Consider the following 26,014-nt stretch of genomic DNA (forward strand, 5'->3'; position numbering starts at 1 on the left):
AAGGAGACTAGCTGGATCAAATAGAATTTCTGTTTTAGTTTTTTTATTTTTGAGAAATTTCCATCCTGATTTCCATAGTAGTTAGACTAGTTCACATTCCCACCGACAATGTGGAAGAGTTCCTTTTTTTCTGCAGTCTGACCAACATTTGTTATTATTTCACTTCTTGATGATAGCTGTTCTCTCTGGAACAAGATGGAATCTCAGTGTTGTCTTAACTTGCATTTATTTACTGGTCAGAGATGTTGAACATTTTTCATATATTTGTTGGCCATTTGTACTTCTTCATTGGAGGAATGTTTATTCATGTCAATTGCCCATTTCTTTGTGTCTTTTATTTGGAGGGGGTCTGATGTTTTTGAGTTCTTCATATATTCTAGCTATTACTAATCCTCTGTCCAAGGAATAGCTGGCAAATATTTTTTTCCTGTTGTGTAGGTTTTCTTTTTACTCTGTTGTTTGTTTCCTGTGTCTTGTAGAAGCTTTTTACTTTGGTATACTCGTATCTGTTGATTCTAAATGTTGTTTCTTGTGTGATGGGGGTTCTGTTCAGAAAGTCCTTGCCTATTATGCCTATTTCTTCATGGCTTTTCCCTATCTGAGCTTCCATCATTTGAAGTGTTTGTTTTATTATTTGAGTCTTTGATCTCTTTTGCTTTTAGTTTAGTACATGGTGAGAGATTCAATCTTCTACACGTGGACAGCCGTTTACCTGGCACCATTTGTTAACGAGGCTATCTTTTCTCTGTCCTATGTTTTTGGCCCCTTTATCAAGGATCAGATGGCTGGATTTGCCTGAGGTTTTTCTGCATCCTCTCTTCTTTTCCATTGATTCAGATATCTCTGTTTTTTGCTGGTTCCTGCTTTTATTAATTTTTTTCACCATAGTAGCTTTGTAATGTAGCTTGAGATCTGGGATTATGATGCCTCTTCCTTTGCTCTTGTTTGTCAGGATTGCTTTTGTGATGCTGTGTCTCCTCTGATTCTGTATAAATTTTAGGGTTATTTTTTCTAGTTCTGTGAGGAATGCTGTTGGCATTTTGATTGGGAGTGCATTAAATCTATATATAAGTTTTTAGAAAGTGACCATTTTGACAATATTGGTCCTGCTTATCTGGGAAGAGGAGTTCTCTTTCTATTTTCTGATCTCCTCTTCGATTTCCTTTTTCAGAGTATTCTAGTTTTTATTATACAGATCTTTCGCTTTCTTGCTTAGGTTAATACCTAAGCAACTAACTTTTCTAGATGCTATTTTGAATGGTATTGTTGTCCTAATTTCTTTCTCAGAGGGTTCATTATTGGTGTAAAGTAATGCTATTAGTTTTGTATCCTGCTACCTTGCTGAATCTGTTTATTAGTTCTAAGAGTTCTGGGTAGAATATTTTTTTTGGTTTTCTATGTAAAGGATCCTGTCCTCTGTGAATAAGGATAGTTTTGACCTCTTCCTTTCTTATTACATATCCCTTGTACTTTTTTAATCTTGACTGATTGCTCTGATAGAAGTTTTGTGAACTATGTTGAACAGGAGTGGTGACCATGGATGTACTGTTCTTGCTTCTAATTTTAGAGGAAAATTTTCCCATTTTCTCTCATTTCTTATGATGTTGGCAATGAGTTAGCTGTAAATCACTTATCACATTGAAATAAGGTCCTTCTGGTCTTAATTTCTTCAGAGTTTTAATTATGAATGGATGTTGGATTTTGTCAAAGGCCTTTTCTGCATCCTGTGAGTTTTGTCCTTGCTTCTGTTTTTGTGCTGTATTGAATTTATTGATTTGCATGTGTTGAACCATCCTTGTATCCCTGGGATGAAGCCTACTTGGCCATGATGTCTGATCTTTTTAAAGATTTATTACATTCTGTTTGTCACTATCTTGTTTAGGACTTTTGCATCTATAGTCATCAAAGAGATTGGTCCATAGTTTTTTTTTTCCCCCCTACTAAGCTTATTGGTACATTTTAGGTATACAATACAGTTACATTCATCATTGGGATCTTGTATCTTTACATGCTGTGTCTTGGTTCTTATTTTTTTATCCATTCCCCTGCCCTCCATTCACCCACCCCACACTTCCGTAATTACACTTTATTTCCATTTTTTCCTTTTCTCATATTTTTTCTTTTCCCTTTTTTCCTTTCCCCTACCCATCCCACTTCCCCTAATCCCTTAGAACTTTTCTTCCTGTTTCACATTATCAATTATACATTTTGATTCTTCTTTAAACTTTTAGTTTTTCACACCAGAGAAACTATTCGATATTTACACGTGTGTCCTATTTATTTCATTTAAGAGTATGGCTTCAGTGTGCTATAAATGTCTCTAATTTCTCATTTTTATGGCTGAGTAGTACTCCATTTTATACAAAAACCACATCTTCTTTATCCAGTCTCCAGTTGATAGGTAATTGGGCTGTTTCCAAGTTTTAGCTATTACAAACTGTTCTGCTATAAACATGGGTGTGCATATATCACTGTGGTATGATGCTTTTAATTCTTTGGGGAAGATACCCAGCAGTGGAATAGCTGGGTCAAATGGGACCTCTAGTCCTAGTTCTTTGAGTTATCTCCATACTGATTTCCATAGTGGTCGCACCAGTCTGCACTCCCACCAACAATGGAGAAGGGTTCCTGTTTCCCCACAACCCCTCCAGCATTTGTTATTTGTTGATTTCTTGATAGCAGCCATTCCTTTTGGGGTGAGGTGGAATGTCAGCATTGTTTTCATCTGCATCTCTCAAATGAGCAGTGATTTTGAACATTTTTTTCATATATTTATTTACTGCTTTTACTTCTTTGTCAGAGAAATGTCTGTTCATTTCAGATGCCCATTTTTGAATCAGGTCTTTATATTTGGGAGGTCTGCTTTTTTTGAGTTCTTTATATATTCTAGATAGTAGACCTTTGTCTGAGGAACAGCTGGTAAAAATTTTTCCCACCTTGTAGGTTGTCTCTTAGCTCTGTTGGTGGTTTCTCTTGCAGTGCAGAAGCTTTTCAATAAGATGAAATCCCAATTTTTGATTCCTGTGCTACTTCCTGTGCTACTGAGGATTTCTTCATAAATTTTTTCCTATGCCAGTGTCTTCAAGAGTTCTACCTAACATATCTTCCAGCAAGTTTAGTGCTTCTGTTTTAATATTTAGATCTTTACTCCATTTTGATTTTAGTTTAATGCATGGTGAAAAGATAGGGGTCTAGTTTTAATCTTTGTTAATCTAGTTATTAATCTAGTTTTTAATCTTAGTTTAGTCTAGTTGAAATCCAGTTTTTCCAACACCATTTATTGTACAGGCTATCTTTCCTCCAGCTCCTTTGTCAAAGATGAGATAGCTGAGTATGTCTGGAGATGTTTCTGCATCTTCTAATTGGTTCCACTGATCGTCGAGTCTGTTTCTTTGCCAGTTCCATGCTGTTTTTATCACAGTGGCTTTGTAGTATAGTTTCATGTTGGGGATTGTGATACCTCCTGCCATGTCTCTGTTGCCTAGAATTGCTTTTGCTATTCTAGGCCTCTTCTGGTTCCAAATGAATTTTTGGATTGTTTTTTCTAGTTCTGTGTTAGGATTTCATTTGGGATTGCATTGAATCTATATGGCAGTTTTGGAAGTATGGCCACTTTCACTATGTTGGTTCTTCCTATCCAGGAGCAAGGGAAGTCTTTCCATTTTCTCGTATCCTCTTTCATCTCTCTTTTCAAAATGCTGTAGTTTTCACTGTAGAGGTCTTATGTCTCCTTCGTTAGATTGATTCCTAGATATATCATCTTTTTTGATGCTATTGTGAAAGGAATTGTTTCCCTAATTTCTCTCTCAGTGAGTCTGTTATTTGTATACAAGAAGGCTATTGGGCCGGGGATTTAGCTCAGTGCTTCCGGCGCCTGCCTCTCAAGTGCAAGGTCCCGAGTTCGATCCCTGGTACCAAAAAAAAAAAAAAAAAAGAAGAAGGCTATTGATTTTTGAGTGTACCTGGATACCTTGTATCCAGCTACTCTACTGAATATGTCAATTAAGTTTAGAATTCTTTGGGCAGAATTTTTTGGATCTTCAATGTAGAGTATCATATCATCAGTAAATAATGACAGTTTACCTTCCTTTCTTATCTTAATCCCTTTTATTTCTTTTTCTTGTCTAATTGCTGTGGCTAAGGTTTCCAGAACTATATTGAGCAGGAGTGGTAATAGTGGATATCCTTGTCTTGTTCCTGATTTTAGTGTGAAGGTTTTCAATTTTTAACCATTTAGTATGATGTTGGCTGTTGTTTTTTCATAGATAGCCTTTATCAGGTTGAGATAAATACCATCTATTCCAATTTTCTGCAGGGTTTTTATCATGAATGGTGTTGAATTTTGTCGAATTCTTTTTCTGCATCTATTGAGATGATCATATGGTTTTTTTCCTTGGCTCTATTAATATAGTGTATTACATTTATTGATGTATGTATGTTGAACCATCTTTGCATCCCTGGGATAAATTGGACTTGGTCAGGGTGTATGATCTTCTTGATGACCCTTTGTATTCTGCTTGCCAGTATCTTGTTGAGGATTTTTGCATCTACGTTCATTAGGGAGATTGGCCTGTAGTTCTCTTTTTTGGTTGGGTCTTTCTCTGCTTTTGGAATCAAAGTAACACTTGCTTCCAGGAATGAATTTGGAAGTATTGCTTCCCTTTCAATTTCATTGAAGAGTTTAAAGAGTAGTGGCAAGAGTTCTCTAAATGTCTTGCAGAATTCAGCAGTGAAGCCACTGGGACCTGGGCTTTTCTTTGTTGGTAAATTTTTAATTACATTTTCAATTTCAGTGTTTGAAATTTTGGTGGTTAGAATTTTTATATCTTCTTCATTCAACTTTGGTAATTCATATGTATCTAGAAATCTCTCCATTTCTTGAGTTTTTCATTTTATTAGAGTACAGGTTCTCCAAGTATGAATTGATGATCCTCTGGATTTCTGCTGGATCTGTTGTGACTTCACCTTTTTCTTTCCTAATTGCGTGAATTTGAGCCTTTTCTTGTTAAGGTTGACTAAGAGTTTATCGATTTTATTTATTTCGAAAAACCAACTCTTCGATTTTTTTGTATTGTTCTCTTAGTCTCCATTGCATTGATTTCTGCTCTGATCTTTATGATTTCCTCCCTTGTCTGAGCTTTGGGTTTGTCTTGCTCTTCTTTTTCTAGGAGCTTGAGTTTCACCATTAGGTTGTTTATTTGAGCTCACTCTTTTTCTAGTATGGACATTCAGTGCTATGAATTTCCCTCATAGAACTGCTTTCATTGTGTCCCATAGATTCCTGTATGTTGTAATGACATTATCATTTAATTGTAGAAGCTAATTTCTTCTTTAATTTCCTCTGTAACCCATTGGTTGTTCAAAAGGGTATTATCCAATTTCCATATGTTTGTGGAATTCTTGGAGTTTCTTATGCTATTGATCTCCAGTTTAATTGCACTATGGTCAGATAATATACAGGGGATAACTTCAATTCCTTTGCATTTATTTAAACATGTCCTATGAGCTAGCATGTGGTCTATTTTGGAGAATGACCCGTGTGCAGCCAAAAAGAATATATATTCTGATTTTGTGGAGTGGAACACTCTGTAGACATCTGTTAAGTCCATTTCTTCAAAAGCTTGGTTCAGTTCTAGTATTTCATTGTTAACTTTTTGTCTAGATGATCTACTTGTGACAGTGGGGTATTGAGACCCCCCACTACAATTGTATTTGTACTTAGTTGGTTTTCATGTCCATTTATATTTATTTTGTATAGTTGGGGGCATTAGTACTTCGTGCATATATATTTATGTCATCTGTTCCTCCTGGATTGTTCCCTTTACAAGAATGTAGTGACCATCTTTGTCTCTTAATTAGTTTTGTTTTAAAACTACTTTGTCTGCAAATAAGATAGCCACCCCTGCTTTTTTCCTGGTTCTTCTCACACGGAGAACTATTTTCCATCCTTTTACTTTCAGTCTATGTATTTCTTTTTGAACTAGATGCATTTCTTGTATGCAGCATATTGTTCTATTTTGCTTCTTAATCCATTCTGCCAGTCTGTTTCTTTTAATTGGTAAATTCAGGCCATTAACATTGCTGGTTATAACTGATAAGTATTGACTTAGCATTGTCATGTTATTTTCCTGTTGTTGGTTTTTATTTTTTATTTTTCCCCCCTCCCTTTAATTTCTTGCCTTGCCTGATGGATTTGCTTTGTTGGGCCTCATGGAGTTGTGACCTTCATTGTGTTTTTCTAGAATATTATTTAGAATTTTTTGGAGTCCTGGTTTGGTATTCATAAAGTTTCTCAGGTCTTCTTTTTCAGGGAAGTATCTTACTTCCCCATCAATTTTTTTTTTAAGGATTGAACTCAGGACCTTGAGTTTTCGAGGCAGGCATCGGAACCACTGAGCTAAATCCCTGGTCCTCCCCATCAATTTTGAAAGATAATTTTGCAGGATAAATCAGTCTAGGAGGTTGTTTTGAAATACCTCACTCCAGGCTCTTCTTGCCTTGAGGAATTGCATTGAGAAGTTTGCTGTGGTTCTGATGGGCTTTCCTTTGTATGTGATTTGTTTCTTTTCTGTAACTGCTTGTAATATTTTGTTCTTCTGTTGGGTTTCCGGCATCTTGATTATTATATGTCTAGGTGTAGATTTTTTTTTTGTCATGGCTAGTTGGAGTCCTATATAGCTCACTTACCTGTATGTCAAATTCTTTTGCTCTGTTTGGGAAGTTTTCTGTCATTAATTCTGTGAACAGTTTTTTATGTCATTTGTCCTTTCTCGTGATGTTTAGTGGACTCCTATCAGTTGTCATCTAGGAGCTGTTGGATTGATTTCTCATGGTCCCTTACTATTTTTAAGAGATCTCTCTTCTCATGGTCATCGACAACCATCCAGTCTTCTACATCTGATATTCTGTCTTAAGAGTGGCTCAGTCTGCTGAGAATACTTTCAATACAATTTTTAATCTCCTGGATATCTGTTTGGATCTGTTTCATGGATTCCATTTCCTGCCTATGTAGTGTCTCACGGTTTCCATTTCTTTCCTATGCTGGGCATTCATGGCTTCCATCATGGTCTTGAGCTCATCTATTTTTTTATCTGTTTCTGTTCTAGAGTCTCTAATCATGTCTTTCATTCTGCTCACCATCTCTGTGGTTATCTGGGAAATTATTTCTGTTTTGAATTCTTCTAGAGCCTCATTCATCTGTTTTGTTACTTCCTGTGCTATCAGTTCAGGGTGTCCAGGAGGTTGATTATCAGACTTTTCACCTCGTTTCCCACAGAATTTGCCTTTGGTGAACTGAAAGTCTGGGTTTGGACCTTGCTTAAATCTTTTCATTTCTATTTTTGTTGTTGGTACTGTTTTTGGTTTAATTCCTGGGTTTATACTTCGATACTGCTTATTGTAAGTATCTTTGTTGCTTGTATTTAGAACTCTTATGGAATGATTGCTTCTCAGAGTTGTCTTCCAGATATAACTGGTATTTAGGTTTTGAGTTTCTAATGACTCTTAGGCAATCTCGTTTTGAGTATACCAGGAAGGACAACTGATTAGATCAATCACAACACTTTAGCTCAAGTGATACAGTCAGCACCAACAATACCATCAACCACAGCTTAGGAAATGACAATTTGTGGTGGTTATTAATCTATCACCTTTAACTGTGTGAATTAAATAAAAATTGAAGACCAGCTCAAAATGTGTATAGTGAATAGTATATAGTTTCAATATATATATAGTCTTCAATATAGTTACAATACCCTTTGGGATGGAGACTTAGAAGAAGTTGAGGAGGGAGGGATAGATAGGTAAAAGGATAGGGAAAGGTTAGAAGTGAGGCCAGAGGACACAGAAAGATCACACAAACTGTAGGAAACTGTTGAAGACAAGTGAAAAAGACAGAATGAAAGAACAAAGACAAGAAGAGAACAACCTAATAGCAATAGGGAAGCTAGAAACTGTATTCAGTTTCCTTTAAAAGTAATGACAGTAGAGAGAAGGAGAAAGAGAGATGAAATGAAGAAGAAAGAAGAAATCAGAATTAGGGCAGGAATAGGAATAAAAAGGGAAATGAAGAACAAGGTGGGAGAGCAAGAGAATGAGAGATAAAGAAAAGAAAAAATAAAAAGAAAGAAAAATTTGAAAAGAGAAGAAAAAAATTATAAAATAAAAATTAAAATGAAAAGAAAATAATAATTTTGAAAATAAAAAAATATAAAAGAAGGGCCTCCTTCAGGGTATATTTCTGGTGTCACAATAGACAATGTAGGCAGCAATGTGCAGATCTAAGTCAGTTAGTTTGAGCAAGCCAGCCGCAGTCCCCTTAGATTCAGGCTGATTTCTGGCTATAAGGCCCAAGTTGAGTTCCCTGACCACCTGCAGGGTTGAACTCTGCAAGGTTCTACTGCAGGTTCCAGCTGCCCTTCCCCTGAAGATAGTCCAGGTTCCAAAGGGAGTTGGTGATCCCTCCAACTTACCAACTATGGTGATCTGGTGTGCCTTTATTGCAGAGATTTTCTTCACGATTCCATTGGGCTTCAATTCTCATCAAAGAGCCTAAGAGATGCCCCCTTTCTATTGTTCACTTCTCCTCTATCTTCTGGAGCTCAGAACAATGGCCTTTATGACCCCCTGTGCCTCTTCAGTGTCAATCCAGTACTTTGCAGACCGGTGGCCAGTGGCAACAGTGGGGGGGGTGTACTAGGGGATGCTCCACTCCTTAAGGCCCGGGTTGGGGGGATGCTAATGGCATCCTCCCCAGCTCAGCTCCACACAGCTCAGCTCTACACAGCTGAGCTCCGTGCTGCTCCACTCCTTCCTCCTATAGTTTTCTTTTTTGAGTCCTTGTCTGGTTTTGGTTCATGACAGTGCTAGTTTCCAGGAAAGAGTTTGGCAGTACTCCTTCCCTTTATATATCATCAAAGAGTTTGAGAGGTCCTCATGCTATGACTCTCCTGAAGTTATAGAATTCTGTGGTGAATCCACTGGGTCCTGGGTACATTTTTTATTACTGCCTCAAGTTTTATTACTTGCTATGGGACTTTTCACAGTTTTAATATCTTCTTGGTTCAGTTTTTGTAATTGATATATATTTAGGAATCTATCCATTTCTTCCAGATTCTCCAGCTTATTGAAGTACATATTTTTGAAGTAGTTACTTGTAATCTTCTGGGTTTTGGTGGTGTCTGTTGTGATTTCACCATTTTCATTTTAATTATATTAATATGTATCTTTGATTCCTTATCTGGATAAGTTAAACCAAGTCAAAATTATAAAATATTATGTTAGTAGTTTCCTCAGAGTGGCCTGTGACATTTGTATTTTTCTTGTGAGATGAAAAGTATCTTCTCTTAAGAAGCAGAACAAGTAATATATTTCTATTATAGTCTCATTTGACCTCATAAGAAGTCAGAGCACAGCATGAAAAACTAAGCCAGAACTCAATAGAAGAATCAAAGGGTCTTTTCTAATTGGGCTATTGCAATAATTTAGCAAAGATAGAGGGGTAGCTTGGAATTGAGTGGTAGCAGTAGTAGTCGGCAAAATGTTTGGATTTGGAATATGCTTTGAAGGCAGAAGAAACCATCTAGAAAACTGCTAACTATGCCTGTCCTCTAATTTATTCTCTTCTTAGTTTCGCTATTCAAATTGGCTGGACAGGTTATACATGGTGCTGGGAACTCTGGCTAGTATTATCCATGGAGCTGCGCTCCCTCTCATGATGCTGGTGTTTGGGGACATGACGGACAGCTTTGCAAATGCAGGAAGCAATAGTCAAAGTAAGTATTGCTTGTTGTACTTTTATTAGAAGCATGCAGGAAAACACTTAGGAAGATATCACTGAATGGACACTATTGTGTTTAGTGCTCTGGGAGGTAGAGGGCATGAGTGTGGCTTATGCTTGTCATGAATTTGAAAAGAGAGTACTCACAAGCAATAGAATCCCCAGTAGAAGTACTGAGAGAGATATATAGAAAAGGAGAGAGCTCTGTGATGTCAGAAACACCGTGAAAGGGCTGGGGATTTAGCTCAGGGGCTCTGCCGCTTGCCTTGCAAGTGCAAGGACCCGAGTTCGATCCCTGGTACCAAAAAAAAAAGAAACACCGTGAAAAGCTTCAGAAGGAGATAAAAATCAATCAGGACTTTGTGAGAAATATTTACAAGATTCCTTGACAGATTGGATGTGAGTATATGAAAAGGATCCAGGATGATTCCATAGTTTTAGCCTGAGAAACTAGATAGGTTGGTATTACTATCAACTGAGATAAGAAAAATGAAAGGAAATTTGGTCTGGGCAGAGAATATCAGCAATTCAGTTTTGGATATTGTCATGGATTAGGCAGGAAGGGAGAAATGAGTCTAAGGGAAGGGTGTGATTGTGTGTGTGTGTGTGTGTGTATTTTAGGGTAGAAGAAATCATGTGTTTGTTAATTGAAATAACTCAGAAGAGAGGAGAAAGTAATAAATGATGTTTGAACAGAAAGGGAAAAATCTTGTTAGATTTATGTCCTTGAGGAAGGATGAATCCATTGCCCAGGAGGAAGTGTTTGCTTTAGATAGGAGCAAGGGCAGTTCCTGTAAAATAACAAATGGGAAGAGGGTTTGAGTGTCAGAGTCCAAAGCTACATAGATGAGGAGATGAGAATCTGGAAGTTTAGTTTTGATGATAGTCATTTTCACTTACCTGCAAAGAATATATTTCAAGACCCTCAGGCTGTACCTGAAGCTATGGATGATACTGAACTCTATTTATACTGTATTTTTCCTTTATATGCATATCAATGACAAAGTTTAATGTATAATATAAATAGTGCACAGTGAGATTAACAACAATAATTAGTAATAAAATAACACCAACGTAATAACATACTCCAGTAAAAGTTGTGTGAACATCTACTTGCACATGATCTCTCTTTAACTCATAATGTCATATAGTATTGTCTTCACCAAGCTGTAGTGATGTGAGACCATACAATGCCATGATTGACAGCAAGAAACTGAAACCATGGAGAGAGAAACTGTGGGAGTGTAGGTAATACTGTACTTCAGTTTTCTCAGTAATGTGGGAAGCAAGCATTTGGCTGATGAAGGAGAGGTAAAACAGCTATCTAAGGTTGAAAAGTGAATATACTATTTAACAATTTGTGTGTAACACACATACTCTCAATTGGGGATGGGGGAGATAGATTAATGGCTTTGAGCTTAAATCTTCAGGACACCTCTAGTCAAGACTAGATTGACAAAGGCCTACAAGTCAGTTTGCACTTAGGTGTTAAAAATGTTAAAAACGCAGAAACTGCCTGTTTGAAAATACCCTTGAAAATATACCAATAGCTTGCAATAACACTTCACCTTTTGGACTTTTAAGTCTCTCCTGATTGCTATGAATCTTTCCCCCCGGAATCGTGCACATTAATATTCCTATCAATTTGAGGTGTATATAGAACACTTGATAATTGTCTATGGGTCTTGGGAACTACAGAATACATTGTTTACTCTGAGTAGAACTACTTCAATTTTGTGAATTGGGTCAGAGAGTAAGGCCAGCAAAATATATAATATGCTTTAGCTATGTAAAATTCTTACGCATTTATTACCTCCCTTCATGATATTCGAAGGCACCTGCAGAAAGATGTTGTATTGCCTTTGACTGGCATCTTTTATACCATGCACAAAAGGAGGTCCTCAGTGTCTTCTAAATTCACTATTTCCTATATACCATGTACTGGGCACCATTGTACAGAGTTAGCTCTCTTCCTGGTTTATAGTGGAATCAGTGGATCTTTCAGTGCTCCCTGATAGATCAGCAGACCTAATGTGCACATTTCTCCCCATTCTAATCCTACCCACTTTGTCATGAATACAAACACAAACATTGTGCTAAGACTGTCAGAAGTATTATAATGATGACCATGATGTGCTTCTGAATACACCACATAAGACACAGCTGCTGATCTTACCTATCAGTAAGAAAATTGTTGGTTATTAAAACAGCTGTTTAATGTTGACCCATCTGGGAAAAGCAAACCATCTATGGTTCTGTTTAGCTAAGAGAGCTAAATTCTGATCAACCACAGTAATTTAAGCTTGTATCATATCCACTGTTGTTTTTTAATACTAGCATTAAAATTTGTATTAGAGTTTATGCCCATCACACAGACATAAATTGGCTTTTCTTCTTAAAAAGAAACAAGTACTGTCTAAGTCAAGGTAGCAGTCATGGCCAGGTTTATCCAGAACACCTACAGCTGTGTGAGGACAGGCAGTGCTCTAGTCTAAAAGTTTGTGTCCTCCAAAATCCCTGTTTGAACTCTTAACCCCTAATGTGACTGTATTTGGAGATGGTGCCTTTGGCAGATGATGAGGTTGTGATGGTAGATATAAATATGACTAGTAACCTTAAACTTGCTAACTGGCCCCTTCTGCCATATGAGAATACAGGTAGAAGATGGCATCTGTGAACCAGAAGGCAGACTCTACCCAGACACCAAATCGGTCTTGATCTTCGGCTCCCAGTGTCAAGAAATGTTTATATGCTAGTATTTTGTTATACCAGCCCAAATGGTATAAAGATGGATAGTAATCTGACTTCATGGCAACTTAATGGCATGAGTTTCCAAAGAGGTAAACAATTTGTTGTAGACCAGCATTTCCCTTTTTTTGGTATTGGGGATCGAACTCGGGACCTTGTGCTTGTAAGGCAGGTGGTAGCACCACTGAGCTAAATCCCCGGCCCAGGCCAGCATTTCCTTAGTAATTAGATCACCAGCTTTCACCTTTCAGGGAAAGTAGGCACCCTCAGGTGATGGTGCACAGGTCCCATTTGGGCCTCTGCTTCATTTTTTACAGCGTGTGAGCCAAGCATGGTTTGCATAGTTTTAAATCCCTGCCGAAATCAAAAGAAGACATATTTTGAGACACATGCTAATGGTATGAAATTCAGTTCTCAGTGTCTAAAAGTAAAGTTTTAACAGAACAGCTACAGTTTTCACTCCCATGTTGTCTGTGGCTGCTTTCATACCACAGAGACAGAGTAGAGCAGTTGTGACAGCGACCACGTGGTCTGCACAGCCTAAAATACTGACTGTGTGGTGCTTTATAGAGAAAGATGCTGATCTCTGAAGTAGGGTATGGAGTAGAGTCATTATCTTCAATCAGTCTATCAAGGAATTTGTATTAAAGCCACAGTACCTCTATTCACTGTCAAACCTCAAGATTCTTAATGTCGTAGAAAGGACAGAGAAGGCAATCAGCAGATGTATTTGTGTATGACTAGTGCAGTGTTGTAGAGGTATGCAGAATGCTTTGAGAAAGGAGAGGAAGGGCTCTGAGTTTGTGATTCTGGTCCCAGAGATGAGGGCAAACTCTGTGAAGCTTCTGGAGACAAAAACAGCATACTGAGCTGTTGGAACCCTGGATACTCTCAGATCTTTCTTCTTTTTGCACATGCAAGGCAGAACCTCTTTACCTCTCCGTGGGCTGGAGTAGACACCAGGACCTCCTTGTTGGAGTGGTATTCTTTGGTTTAGCTATACTTAGCTTTGCCAAGTCTCTTGAGGGCCTGAGTGCCTCACATTAGACCCTGGATCTAACCAAACTGCTCTACAAAGACATATGGGCCTGTCTTCTCTCTAGCTGAAAAAGACCCCTGTGAGTTTTGTCTTCTCCTGATGCTTTGCTGGATTATCAAACATAAGTTTCCATCCTGCTATTTCATTGTGGGTCTGACTTCCTGAGACCCTGCTCCCATCTTTCTCTAGCTAGCTGGTAGTCAAAATTTATGCAGACTTTGCCTAAACATCTCAAAAATGGGGCCTAAGAAATTCTTCATACCTGCTGTATCATTTTTGTGGACAAAGCCTGACTACTGAAGAATTTCTGCAATGTTCTGTGAATTTACATCTTCTTAGACCTGGCCATTGCCTGGATGTGGTCTACATAATGGGCCATTGTACTTTCAGATGTCTTGTATTGAAGGTGAAAGGCCAGGACAGAGGGCCACTAGTGTAAGTGAAATTGGGGTAGTCCCAGAAGTGACATCGAGTGTTGGCATAACAAATAGGGTTAGAAACGTCTCAGTATTTGAGGTGAAGGTGATGTTAAACCGCTTTAGGGTATAGGAATGGGACCCTAAGCCTCAAGGGAGGACTCAGTTGTTGACAGTAACTACAGGAAACAGTTTTTAGCATTTAGTATGTGCTATATACTATTCTTAGTGCTTTACTTACATTGACTCCTTTAATCTCTTCATGTGCAGGAGTTTGATACTATATATACCGAGGAAAATGGAACCCCAAGAGATTTAAGTCACCTGAGGTTACACAGTAAGCAGCAGAGTTAGGATTTAAGTATTAGACTGGTACTGAGTCCAGGCATGGAAGGAAATAGAGAGGTAGAGAAGAAGAGACTGAGGATAACATACTAACTCAAAAATTAAGGACCTGAGGAGATTTTCCATGTCTCATAGGGGTTAGTACCCAAAGGTATTTTTTTTTTAACTTAAATTCTTTTATTGGTACATTGTAGGTATACAACACATTTACATTTCTCATTGGGAATTGTACCTTTACATGATGCATCTTGGTTCTTCTTCTTTCCCCATTCCTAGCCCTCCCTTCACCCCCTCCACCCTTCCCTATTTACAAAGACTTCATTTCCATTTTTTCCATTTCTCAGTATTTTTCCTTTCCCTTCTTTCCTTTCCCCTGCCCCTCCCACTACCCCTACCCCTTTGGACCTTTTCTTCCTATTTTGCATTATCGATTATTCATTCTAATCATTGGTACATTTTAGGTGTACAACATAATGACATTCATCATTGGAAATTTGCACCTTTACGTAGTCTCTCTTGGTTCTTATTTTTCACCCTTGCCCAGCCCTCCCTTCAACCCCTCCATTCCTCCCTATTTACAAAGATTTTGTTCCTATTTTTCCATTTTCTCATATTAATTCCAGTCTCTTCTTTCCTTTCCCCAGCCCCTCCCACTTCCTTCCCCCTTGCCTCTTTTCTTCCTATTTCACATGACCTATCATACATTTTAGTCCTTATTTACACTTTGTTTCTCACACCAGAGAAACTATTCGGTATTTATTTCACTTAAGAGTTTCGCCTCAGTACGTATCCATTTAGCCATAAATGTCTCTAATTTCTCATTTTCATTATGGCTGAGTAGTACTCCATTATATTAAAAAACCCACATTTTCTTTATCCAGTCTCCAGTTGATGGGCATTTGGGCTGTTGCCAAATTTTAGGTATCACAAACTCTGCTGTTATGAACATGGGCGCACATATATTACTGTGGTATGATTCTTCTAATTCTTTGGGGAAGATCCCCAAGCAGGGGAATAGCGCGGTCAAATGGGACTTCCAGTCCTAGTTCTTTGAGGTGTCTCCATACTGATTTCCACAGTGGTTGCACCAGTGTACACTCTGACCAGCAGTGGAATAGGGTTCTTCTTTCCCCACAGCCTTGCCAGCATTTTTTGTTGGTTGATTTCATGATAGCAGCCATTCTTTCCGGAGTGTGGTGGAATCTCAGCCTTGATTTCATTTGCATCTCTCAAATGACCAGTGATGTTGAACATTTTTTCATGTATTTATTTGCAATTTCACCTTCTTTGTCTGAGAAATGTTTGTTCATTTCAGATGCCCATTTTCAGATTGGGTCTTTAAATTTGCGAGGTCTGATCTTTTTAAATTCTTTATAGATTTGAGATAGTAGACCTTTGTCTGAGGAAGAGCAGGTGAAGATTTTTTCCCATATTGTGGGTTGTCTCTTCACACTGCTGGTGGTTTCTCTTGCTGTGCAGAAGCTTTTTAATAAGAAGAGATCCCACTTGTTGATTGTTTGAGCTAGTTCACAGGCAACTGAGGTTTTGTTCATAAAGTTTAGTCTTGAGCCAATGTCTTCTAGAGTTCTACCTAACCTCTGTTCCAGCCAGTTCAGCATTTCTATTTTAATATTTTGATCTTTAATGCATTTCAATTTTACTTTAGTGCATGGCGGGAGATTTAGGTCTAGTTTTAATCTTTGGCAAGTTGAAACCCAAGTTTTCCAGCACCATTTATTAAAGAGGCTATCTTTCCTCCAGTGAGGGTATTTGGCTCCTTAATCAAAGATGAGATGGCTGAGTGTGTCTGGCATTGTTTCTGCATCTTCTAATCTGTTCCACTGGACCTCAAGTCTGTTTCTTTGCCAGTACCATGCTGTTCTTATCACAGTAGCCTTGTAGTATAGTTGCAGGTTGGGGATTGTGATACCCGCTGCCATGTCTCTGTTACCTAGAATTGCTTTTGCTATTCTGGGTCTCTTCTTGTTCCAAATGAATTTTTGGATTGCTTTCTCAAGGTCCGTGAAGTATGCTGCTGGGATCTCAATTGGAATTGCATTGAATCTATATGGCAGATTTGGAAGTATGGCCATTTTCACTATATTAATCCTTCCTACCCAGGAGCAGGGGATGTCTGTCCATTTTCTAATATCATCTTCAATCTCTCTTTTCAGAGTGCTATAGTTTTCAAAGAAGAGGTCTTTGATTTCTTTTGTCAGGTTGATTCCTAAGTATCTCAGTTTTTTGGATGCTTTTGTGAAAGGAATTATTTGCCCTATTTCTCTCTCAGTGAGTCTGTCATTGGTGTAGAGGAAAGCTATTGATTTTTGTGTGTTGACCTTGTAACCAGCTACTTGACTGAATTTGGTTATTAAGTCTAGAAGATTTTTGGTGGAGTTCTTGGGGTCTTCTATATAGAGTATCATGTCATCTGCAACTAATGACAATTTGACTTCTTCATTTCCTATCTTTATTCCTTTTATTTCTTTCTCTTGTCTAATTGCTGTGACTAATGTTTCCAAAACTTTATTGAACAAGAGTGGTGATTGTGGACATCCTTGCCTTGTTCCTGATTTTAGTGTGAATGTTTTCAGTTTTTGACCATTTAGTATGATACTGGCTGTTGGTTTTTCATAGATGGCTTTTATCAGTTTGAGGTAGAGACCATCTATTCCAATTTTTTTAGCATTTTTATCATAAATGCATGTTGAATTTTGTCAAATGCTTCCTCTGCATCTATGGAGATAATCATATGGTTTTTGTCCTTGGCTCTATTGATATAGTGTATTACATTGATTGATTTTCATATATTGAACCATCCCTGCATCCCTGGGATGAATCCCACTTGATCAGGGTGTATGATCTTCTTGATGATCTTCTGCATTCTATTTACCAGTATCTTATCAAGGATTTTTGCATCTGTGTTCATTAGTGAGATTGGTCTATAGTTCTCCTTTTTGGTTGGGTCTTTCTCTGCTTTGGGGATCAAGGTGATGCTTGCTTCCAGGAATGAATTCAGGAGTATTGCTTCCCTTTGAATTTAATTGAAGAGTTTAAACAGTAGTGGCAGCAGTTCCTCTGTAAATGTCTTATAGAATTCAGCAGTGAAGCCATCAGGGCCTGGGATTTTCTTAGTTGATAAGATTTTTATTAAGTTTTCAATTTCATTGGTTGATATTGGGTTGTTTAGAACTTTTAGGTCTTCTTTGTTCAACTTTGGTAATTCATATGTATCTAGGAATCTGTCCATTTCTTCTGTGTTTTCCATCTTATTGGGGTATAGGTTCTGGAAGTAGGTATTGATGATCCTCTGGATTTCTGCTGGGTCTGTTGTAATTTCACACTTTTCATTCCTATTCTCATGGAGTTGGGCCTTTTCTTTCCTTTTTCTGACAAGGTTGGCTAAGGGTTTGTCAATTTTGTTGATTCTTTCGAAGAATCAGCTCTTGGCTTCATTGATTTTTTTGTATCATTCTCTTAGTCTCCATTGCATTGATTTCTCCTCTGATCTTTATAATTTCCTCCCTTGTATGAGCTTTGGGTTTGTCCTGTTCTTTTTTAGAAGCTTGAGGTTCAGCATCAGGTTGTTTAATTGGGCTTCTTCTGTTTTCCTAATATGCGTATTCACTGCTATGAATTTCCCTCGTAAGACTGCTTTCATTGTGTCCCTTAGATTCCGATATGTTGTATTGTCATTGTCATTTCTTTGAAGGAACTGTCTGATTTCTTCTTTAATTTCCTTTGTGACCCATTGGTTATTCAGAAGTGTGTTGTTCAATTTCCACATGTTTATGAAATTTTTGAGTTTCTTTTGCTATGGATCTCCAGTTTCATCGAACCATGGTCTGATAATATACAGGGGATAACTTCAGTTCCTTTGTATTTACTTAAACATGTTCTGTGTGCTAGTATGTGGTCTATTTTGGAGAATGGCTCATGTGCAGCTGAGAAGAATCGTTTTTTTTTATTTTGTGGGGTGGAAGACTCTGTAAACATCTGTTAAGCTCATTTGTTCAAGAGTTTGATTGAGTTCTAGTATTTCATTACTTATTTTTTGTCTAGTTGATCTATCTATTTGTGACAGGGGGGTGTTGAGATCCCCCACTACAATTGTATTAGTGCATATATGACTTTTTATGTCCGTTACTATTTGTTTGCTATAGTTGGGCACACTGGTATTTGGTGCATACATATTTGTGTTTGTCATCTCTTCTTGTTGGACTGCTCCCTTTACAAGGATGTAGTGTTCTTCTTTGTCTCTCTTACTCAGTGTTGGTTTGAAATCTACTTGATCTGCCAAGAGGATAGCTACTCCTGCTTTTTTTCGGGTTCCTGTCACATGGAGTATTGTTTTCCACCCTTTAACTTTCAGTCTATGGGTTTCCTTTTGAGTTAAGTGTGTTTCTTGTATGCAGCATATTGTTGTATTTTGCTTCTTGACCCATTCTGCCAGTCTATTTCTTTTGATTGGTGAATTGAGACCATTAACGTTGATGGTTTATAACTGAAACATATTGACTTGTCATTGCCATGACTTTTTCTTTTTGTTGGGTTCTCCCCCTTTACATTTAATTTCTTGTCATGCCAGATGGGTTCATTCTGCTTTGCTTCCTGGGGTTGTGATCCTCAATGTCTGTTCCTAAGATATTGTGTAAAATTCTTTGGAGTGCTGGTTTGGTATTCACAAAGTTCCTAAGGTGCTCTTTGTCGTGAAAGTATCTTATTTCTCCATCAATTTTGAAAGATAGTTTTGCAGGGTACATCAATCTGGATTGGAGGCTGTTTTCTTTTAGGGCTTGGAATATGTCACTCCAAGCTCTTCTTGCCTTGATGGTTTGTGTTGAGAAGTCTGCTGTGATTCTGATGTGCTTTCCTTTGTATGTGATTTGTTTCTTTTCTCTGCTTGTAGAACTTTGTTCTTCTGTTGAGTTTCTGGAATCGTAACAATTATATGCCTGTGTGTAGATTTTTTTTGATCAAGGCTATTTGGAGTCCTGTATTCCTCAGTTATCTGTATGTCAGGCTCTTTTCCCCTGCTTGGAAAGTTTTCTGCCACTACTTCTGTGTTTTTTTATGTTGTCTGCACTCTCACCTGTTTCTTCATTGAGCCCAGTGAGTCTTATGTTATTCTTCTTTGCATCATCTAGCAGCTGCTGGATTGATTTCTCGTGTTCCCTTACAATTTTGAGGCAATTTTTCTTTTCCTGGTCATTAATTGCAATCTTATCTTCTATATCTGATATTCTGTCCTTACATTGGCTCATTCTGCTGTGTAGACTTTCAGTGGAGCTTTTCATCTGGAAATCTATTTGCATCTGTTTTATGGATTACATTTGTTTCCTATTTTGAGATTCCATCATGTTCCTGAGCTCCTCTCTAGATTTATTAATTATGTCTTGCACTAGGATCTGCTATTATCTGAGAAATTATTTCTGATTTCATTTTTTCCAGATCCCCTTTTGTTGCCAGTTCAGTGGGTCCAGGTGGTTGAGTATCAGAGTGTTCCATCTTATTTTCCTTTTGAGTTGCTGTAGGTGATCTGGAAGTCTGGTTTTGAGACTTATTTACGTGTCTTCTCATTTCGACTGGAGGTGGGGCTGGGCCGGTGCTCTTGGTGCCTGCGTGGCTGACCTTCTCTGAGCTGGGAGAGGTGGGACAGGGGCTGGGAGTAGCGGGATGGATGGTGGCCAGGAAGCTCCTTCCTCTGGGCCAGGAGCTGTGGGACACACAGCTGCCGGGAAACCTGTTCCTCTGGGCCGGGAGCGGTGGGAAAGACAGAGTCTCGGAAGCCCCTTCCTCTGGGTCTGGAGCAGCAGCACTGATGGGGTCCCCAACGCCCTTTCCTCTGGGCTGGGAGTGGCAGGATGGATGGTGGCTGGGAAGCCCCTTCCTCTGGGCCAGGAGCAGTGGGACGGAGGCTCAGAAGCCCCTACCTCTGGGCCAGGAGTGGCAGGATGGATGGTGGCCTGGAAGCTCCTTCTCTGGGTTGGGAGCGGTGGGCTGGATGGTGGTCCAGAAGCCCCTTCCTCTCCAAAGATACTTTTGAAAGGAACTCTTGACTATTCAGTGTCTCTCATGATTCAGTTTATAGCATATCTGCACTGGTGCTTTTCTCTTTCTCCAAAATCTTAAAATGGTTGGTTCTATTTATTCCCTATCAGTCTGTGGCCAGAGTAATTGAGAACCCAAGACACTCAAAATCTTGTATGCATTAATAATTTAAATGAATAGGAGAAAATAAAAATAATTTATCTTTACATTTGTCACTTCTAGTGTCACTACCTTAAAACTCATGAGGAAAACTATTTGTGAAATGCCGGCTTTCAAAGTAGTACAGGTTGAGTATCACTTTTCAGAAGCATTTTGCAATTTTTCAGATTTGGGCATATTTGTGTATACCTAGTAATGTACTTTCGATTGGACTGTACCTTATGCATATAGTTTACAGGTAGCATTATAAGGTTTTTAAAATTAATTTTGTGCATGATGCGAAGTTTGGTGAATTAGAATTTTGTATCACTGATAACGTGGCAGTGCTCCAAAGGTTTCAGGCTTTGGAGCACTTAGGATTTTAGATAATCTGATTAGGAACACTTAAGCTGTCCTTACCCGTTTTTTGGCCTTTGAAAATTTATTTCAGTTTTTAGATTATTTAGAATGTTTAGTATATGTTTGCTGTACATGATTACATTGATGATGGAGAGTTGGTACATGTATATAACCCATCTTAAGTTTTTAAGTTTTCCCTAGTCTATCTCTTCCCTCCTTCTCTCTAGATATGATTTCCATTTGGAAAGATTTATCTCTGTATTTCATATTATCTGTTTTGTATTATGTTATAAATTATTTATACTTTGAGTTTCTGCATAAGTGAAACCATGTAATATTTATACTTGTGTTTCTGATTTATTTCACTTAGCATTATGGTCTCAGGTGCCTCTATTTTTCTACAAATGTTTCAGATCATATTTATGTTTTCATTTTTTTTTTTTGGTACCGGGGATCATACTCAGGACCTTGCGCTTGCATGGCAGGTGCCAGAACCACTGAGCTAAATCCCCCGCCCTCATATTTATGTTTTGATCCTTGAACTATGAATGTATAAATCATGTGCAGACCTTGTATAAGGGGTAATCGAAAATATCATGAATATTAAAATTTTAAAAATTATTACAGTACAATACACATTGCTATGAATACCCCTCAGAATACTCCTCTTTGATTTGAACACACTTATACCATTGTTTTTGCCACTTTTTGAAGCAGTTTTGGAAATCGTCTTTCATGTCTTTAGTTGTGCTGGCATATCCTGATTCTATTCAAGACATTTACCTTTAATGGTCATTTTGACTTGGGGAAGAGCCAGAAGTTGCATGGTGCCAGATGTGGTGAATAAGGTCGATGAGGGCACACCATAATGTTTTCAAGAGCCTCCCTTTCCTCTATGGGATGGCAGTTCCCAGTAATGGCATGCACTGTGTTTTTGATCGCATCTCCTATAGATACTTACCAAAGAGAACTTCCAGAACTGCTTGAGAAATTGTAGAACTGCAAGGAAAAGACTGTAGACTTAGAAATGACTGTAGACTTAGACTATAGACTATTGCCAAAGAATGTTTAGTTAAATTCTCTTGGTTCCTAAGCTTGAGTGCAAAATCTGCAATGTCCTGATACTGGAAACATTTTGAGCATCAGTGCTCAATTTTGGCTTTTTGCCTTTTTGTATTGGGGGTTCTCACACCATAACATCTATACAAGCAGTTCAAAATCTGAAAAATTCTAAAATCTGAAATACTTCTACTCCCAAGCATTTTAGATAAGGGAATTTCAATCTGTAGTAGCAATGAATGGAAAACAGATATTTAGACTTTAAAATTTGTCTTGATTTGGTAGTAATACACACTAATGATAACTAAATATTCTCTGACTTCGAGAGAAGTTAGAAATATGCAGTGAGATTGTACAAGATTGATTTGGAGAAACATCCTTTGGTGATTGAATATTCTGTTTTATTTTTATATGTGGGACAGAAGAAATCTCAACTGATTGCTCTAAGTAAAAATTCAGTGTCAAAGATTTTATTGTCAGACAGTGAAGCAGTCACGGATCTCTCCTGTCTATTTCTTTATTGCTTCTTTACTTTCTGCCTTACTCGTAACTGTTGTTTTCTCTCGTGTGCTGTGCTTGGCCTCCTGTTTTCTTTAACTGCCGCCCTGTCCTCACAGGTAAAGAGAGATGCCTTTTCTTTCCTGAAGTTAGCAGTGGCCCTAAATTATTTTACATCTGACTCTCTCTCCAAAACCGGAGAACCACAGTCCCAATACTTAGTGGACATCTTAATTGAATGTCCCAGGCACTACCAAATTTTTAAAAGTTTGAGCCTGAATCGACAGCCTTCCTTCAGTCATCTAAGCCAGCTGTTTTTGCTGACTCCTTTACTACCATGACACCACCATTCTGCCCATACTTAGGCTTCGATCTTGGTCACATCTTATTTTTACTCGGCTTGTATTCCATCAGATGTCAATTCCCAAAGTTTTTTCTACTAGAAATCTTGTTTTTTCCTTGTTTTATTTTCTCATGTAGACCTTCTCTCCCTATATTATTGCAGTATCTCAAGTCCCTTAGTCTCTCCATTCCAACATTGCTGGCTGCGATATATTGCTAGACTGTGCTTCTAATTATATCCATTTTAGCTCCAAACCATTAATGCTTGTTTGTCTGTTTTTGTGATACCTGCTTTGCCTAGACTCTTTGCAACTCCATGTCTGCCTCCTTATGGCCGCACAACATACCTTGAGCTCCACCCAAACTGGCTCAGTCATTCTTCAGATGTGCTAGACTTTGGTCTGTATCACTTACATTGCCAAAAATCCTTTTCCTCTCTCCTTTCCCACACCTGTCCAGAGCAGAGTCACCTGAAGGAGACCCTCTGCACATTGTACCCTAAGTTTCTGCCACAGCTCTAAGATCTGAAGTGTGCCTCTCTATTGATCCAGCACTCTCAATTATGATCATTAATGTTATAAAATAGTTACCTTACGTATATAGGTATGTGTTCGAGTATGTTTGCACTCATATACTGATGTGGAAAATTGGCCACTGAATATAGGTGTAATTGCATTCAAAAAACTAAGCATAGCTTTTACCACATAGTTCCAGTGAACTCAAAGATTAGTAGAAGAGGTTTTATGAGCCAAGGAGCTGAAAGCAGAGGTGAGTCAGAGCCAGCCCCTGCCTGAGCAGCTCACAGGGTAGGAGAGATAAGCAACGTCAAGCTCCCTCCTGCTGAGCACATAACCAACACCCCCCCCACCCCAGCCTAAATGTGACAGAATATGCAGGTGCCAGCCCCAGGAGGCAAGAGCCCAGTTTCCTTTCCACAAGAAGGAGGACAAAGAACAGAAGAGGGCTGGAGAGTAAAGTAAGTGTGGTCTGCATTGTCTCTGTGCTCCTCTCCCCTGTGTTCCGTACCATAGAAGACCCTTACCCACCTGGACAGGGCAGGGTGATGATTTGAAGCAAATTCCCCCCCATCTCTTCAAAACTAGATATGAATAAATCCTTTTTTCCTTTTTACCAAAAGAAAAAAACTTAGCACGTACAAGTTTGTGTGCTTGTGTATTTGTATGTCTGTGTAAATGCATCCATAAAAAATTGGAATTATATACACAAAAATGTTGAACAGTGGTTATGTGCATGTGCGTATATGTGTAGGGAGGAGGTAAAAGTTATGAAGGACTTATAATGTGCTTATCCCAAAAATGTTAACATTTGCTAATGTTGAGTGATGCTCTGTGGTGTTGGTTATACTGATTGTTGTATTTGATAATTTTCAATAGAAACAAAAACTGGAGAAATGTAGTAGTAGATTTGAAATATACACTGAAGTTCAAGTGTACATTTATACGTATTTATCAGTGTGGTTTTTGCTTGCAAATAAACAGCATTGAATTTGGTCCATGTGCATTTACACAGAAGAGTAAGAAAATATTTGAATGATACCACAGTGCTTACACAGAAGTAAGGCTGAGCCCATTTCACATATTTTATGTAATCATTAAGTGAGTCTGATTTAGTTTTATATGCTTGTTTTTAACGGAGGTAAAGAAGACATGAATGATATATGTTTGTTTTACGGTGTTCTAGGTGCAGCCAACACCACAGTGAGCTTCAATCTGGAGGAAGAGATGACCACGTAATTAGACATTTCCTTACAATTATTTTATTAACTTTTCCTGTATCAATACATTTATAGAAATGTTTAAAATTTTGCATTATCCTAATGAGAAATTGAAATTTTAAGGAGAACATTACTGTTGTCAGGTTTCAAGGAGGTTATGGTGTAGAATATTTTTTGAATATTTTTAAACAAAAGTATGTGTTGTATAATATGGAAGCCTAAATAGTTATGCATGCCTTGTGAACTGTAGAATACAATACACATGGAAATCAGAAAAGTCTAATGTACTATTTTAAAGTACAGTTGAATCTGTAATCTTAATTTTTATGTTGTTCTTTTCTTTTTGGTACTGGGGATTGAACTCAGGACCTTGCGCTTGTGAGGGAGGCGCTGGAAGCACTGAGCTAAATCCCCGGCCTGCAATCATAATTTTTAATGGCTTTGTAGTTATTAGTTTTTCTTTTGGATATGTTCAGTCATAAGATCAGCCAACAGAAATTTTTTTAATTGAGCATCTAATTCTCAACAATGAAATAAAACATTCCAGAAGTAATATAGTCACTCTGACCTTAATTCACCTCAGGAAAACTTTGTTAATGATTTACATTATCTTGAAGTTTACTCCCCAGAATAGTTTATAACTGAGTTGTAAAGAATACAGTGATATCTCAGTTCACCAACTAGATTCATCCCACGATTCTGGTCACAAACAGATTTGGACGGGAACCTAATCAAATTCAGTGTTTAGGTTCAATGTTGACCTTATGGGGAAATTTGATTTGGTTCTCATCCTGTTCAGTCTGATTCCATGATCAGAATCATGGAGAGAATTGAGTTTATGAACTGAGGTACCCCTTGTATGTTAGTGAATTAGCAGATAATGATTCTACATTATAATATAAATGATATACTAGATTTGAAGAAAAAAGAGACAGTTTATATTTTGAAAGTTGAAAAGCAAATATCCTCAGATATTCCTGTGGAGAGGCATTGTTTTTTACATTGGGAAAATCAGAATGCTTTGGTAGTTTAAAATACATTACATTAAAACACATTACTAGCCATGTGTGGTGGTGCACGCCTGTAATCCTAGCATTGGGAAAGCTGAGGAAGGAGGATTGCTAAGAGTTTGAAGCCAGCCTGGGGTACAAGGTGAGTTTAAGGCCAACCTGAACTACAGAGTGAGACCCTGTCTCCAAAACAACAGCAGAACCAAAACACACACACACACACACACACACACACACACACACACACACACACTACTTTGTCAAACACTGAGTTCATGTAGAATTGAATTTCTTTGTGTCTCTGTATATCATTAACACCCGGATAATAATTAATCATGGAGTTACCTATTAAGTAAAATTCAGTTTCCCAATTATATGTTATCTGATAAGTATATTATAAATTACAAAGTGCAGTTTTGGGGAAAGTTTGTTTCATATTATTTCTGATGGATTTTGAGCATAGAATTTTTGGTAACAAAGTCAGAGGGGATCTGC

At 38.0% G+C, this 26,014-nt stretch overlaps 1 protein-coding gene across 5 annotated transcripts in view; it reads left to right on the forward strand.

Moving 5' to 3' along the window:
• Positions 1-26,014, forward strand: part of Abcb1 (ATP binding cassette subfamily B member 1) — a 222,447-nt gene that overhangs the window by 125,097 nt on the left and 71,336 nt on the right. For 3 of the 5 annotated variants that reach the window (XM_087204488.1, XM_087204485.1, XM_087204486.1), the window contains exons 4-5: positions 9,629-9,773; positions 24,476-24,524. In XM_087204488.1, coding sequence (XP_087060614.1) covers positions 9,629-9,773; positions 24,476-24,524 — 194 coding nt within the window. Of the gene's footprint in view, positions 1-9,628; positions 9,774-22,201; positions 23,751-24,475; positions 24,525-26,014 lie in introns of those variants that run through there. The other 2 variants (XM_087204490.1, XM_087204489.1) reach the window with 2 other exon arrangements.

The sequence above is a fragment of the Heterocephalus glaber genome, unplaced genomic scaffold, assembly GCF_053883595.1.
Source record: "Heterocephalus glaber isolate CG9 unplaced genomic scaffold, H.glaber_assembly_v1.0 deba00000546, whole genome shotgun sequence".
Taxonomy (NCBI): Eukaryota; Metazoa; Chordata; class Mammalia; order Rodentia; family Bathyergidae; genus Heterocephalus; species Heterocephalus glaber.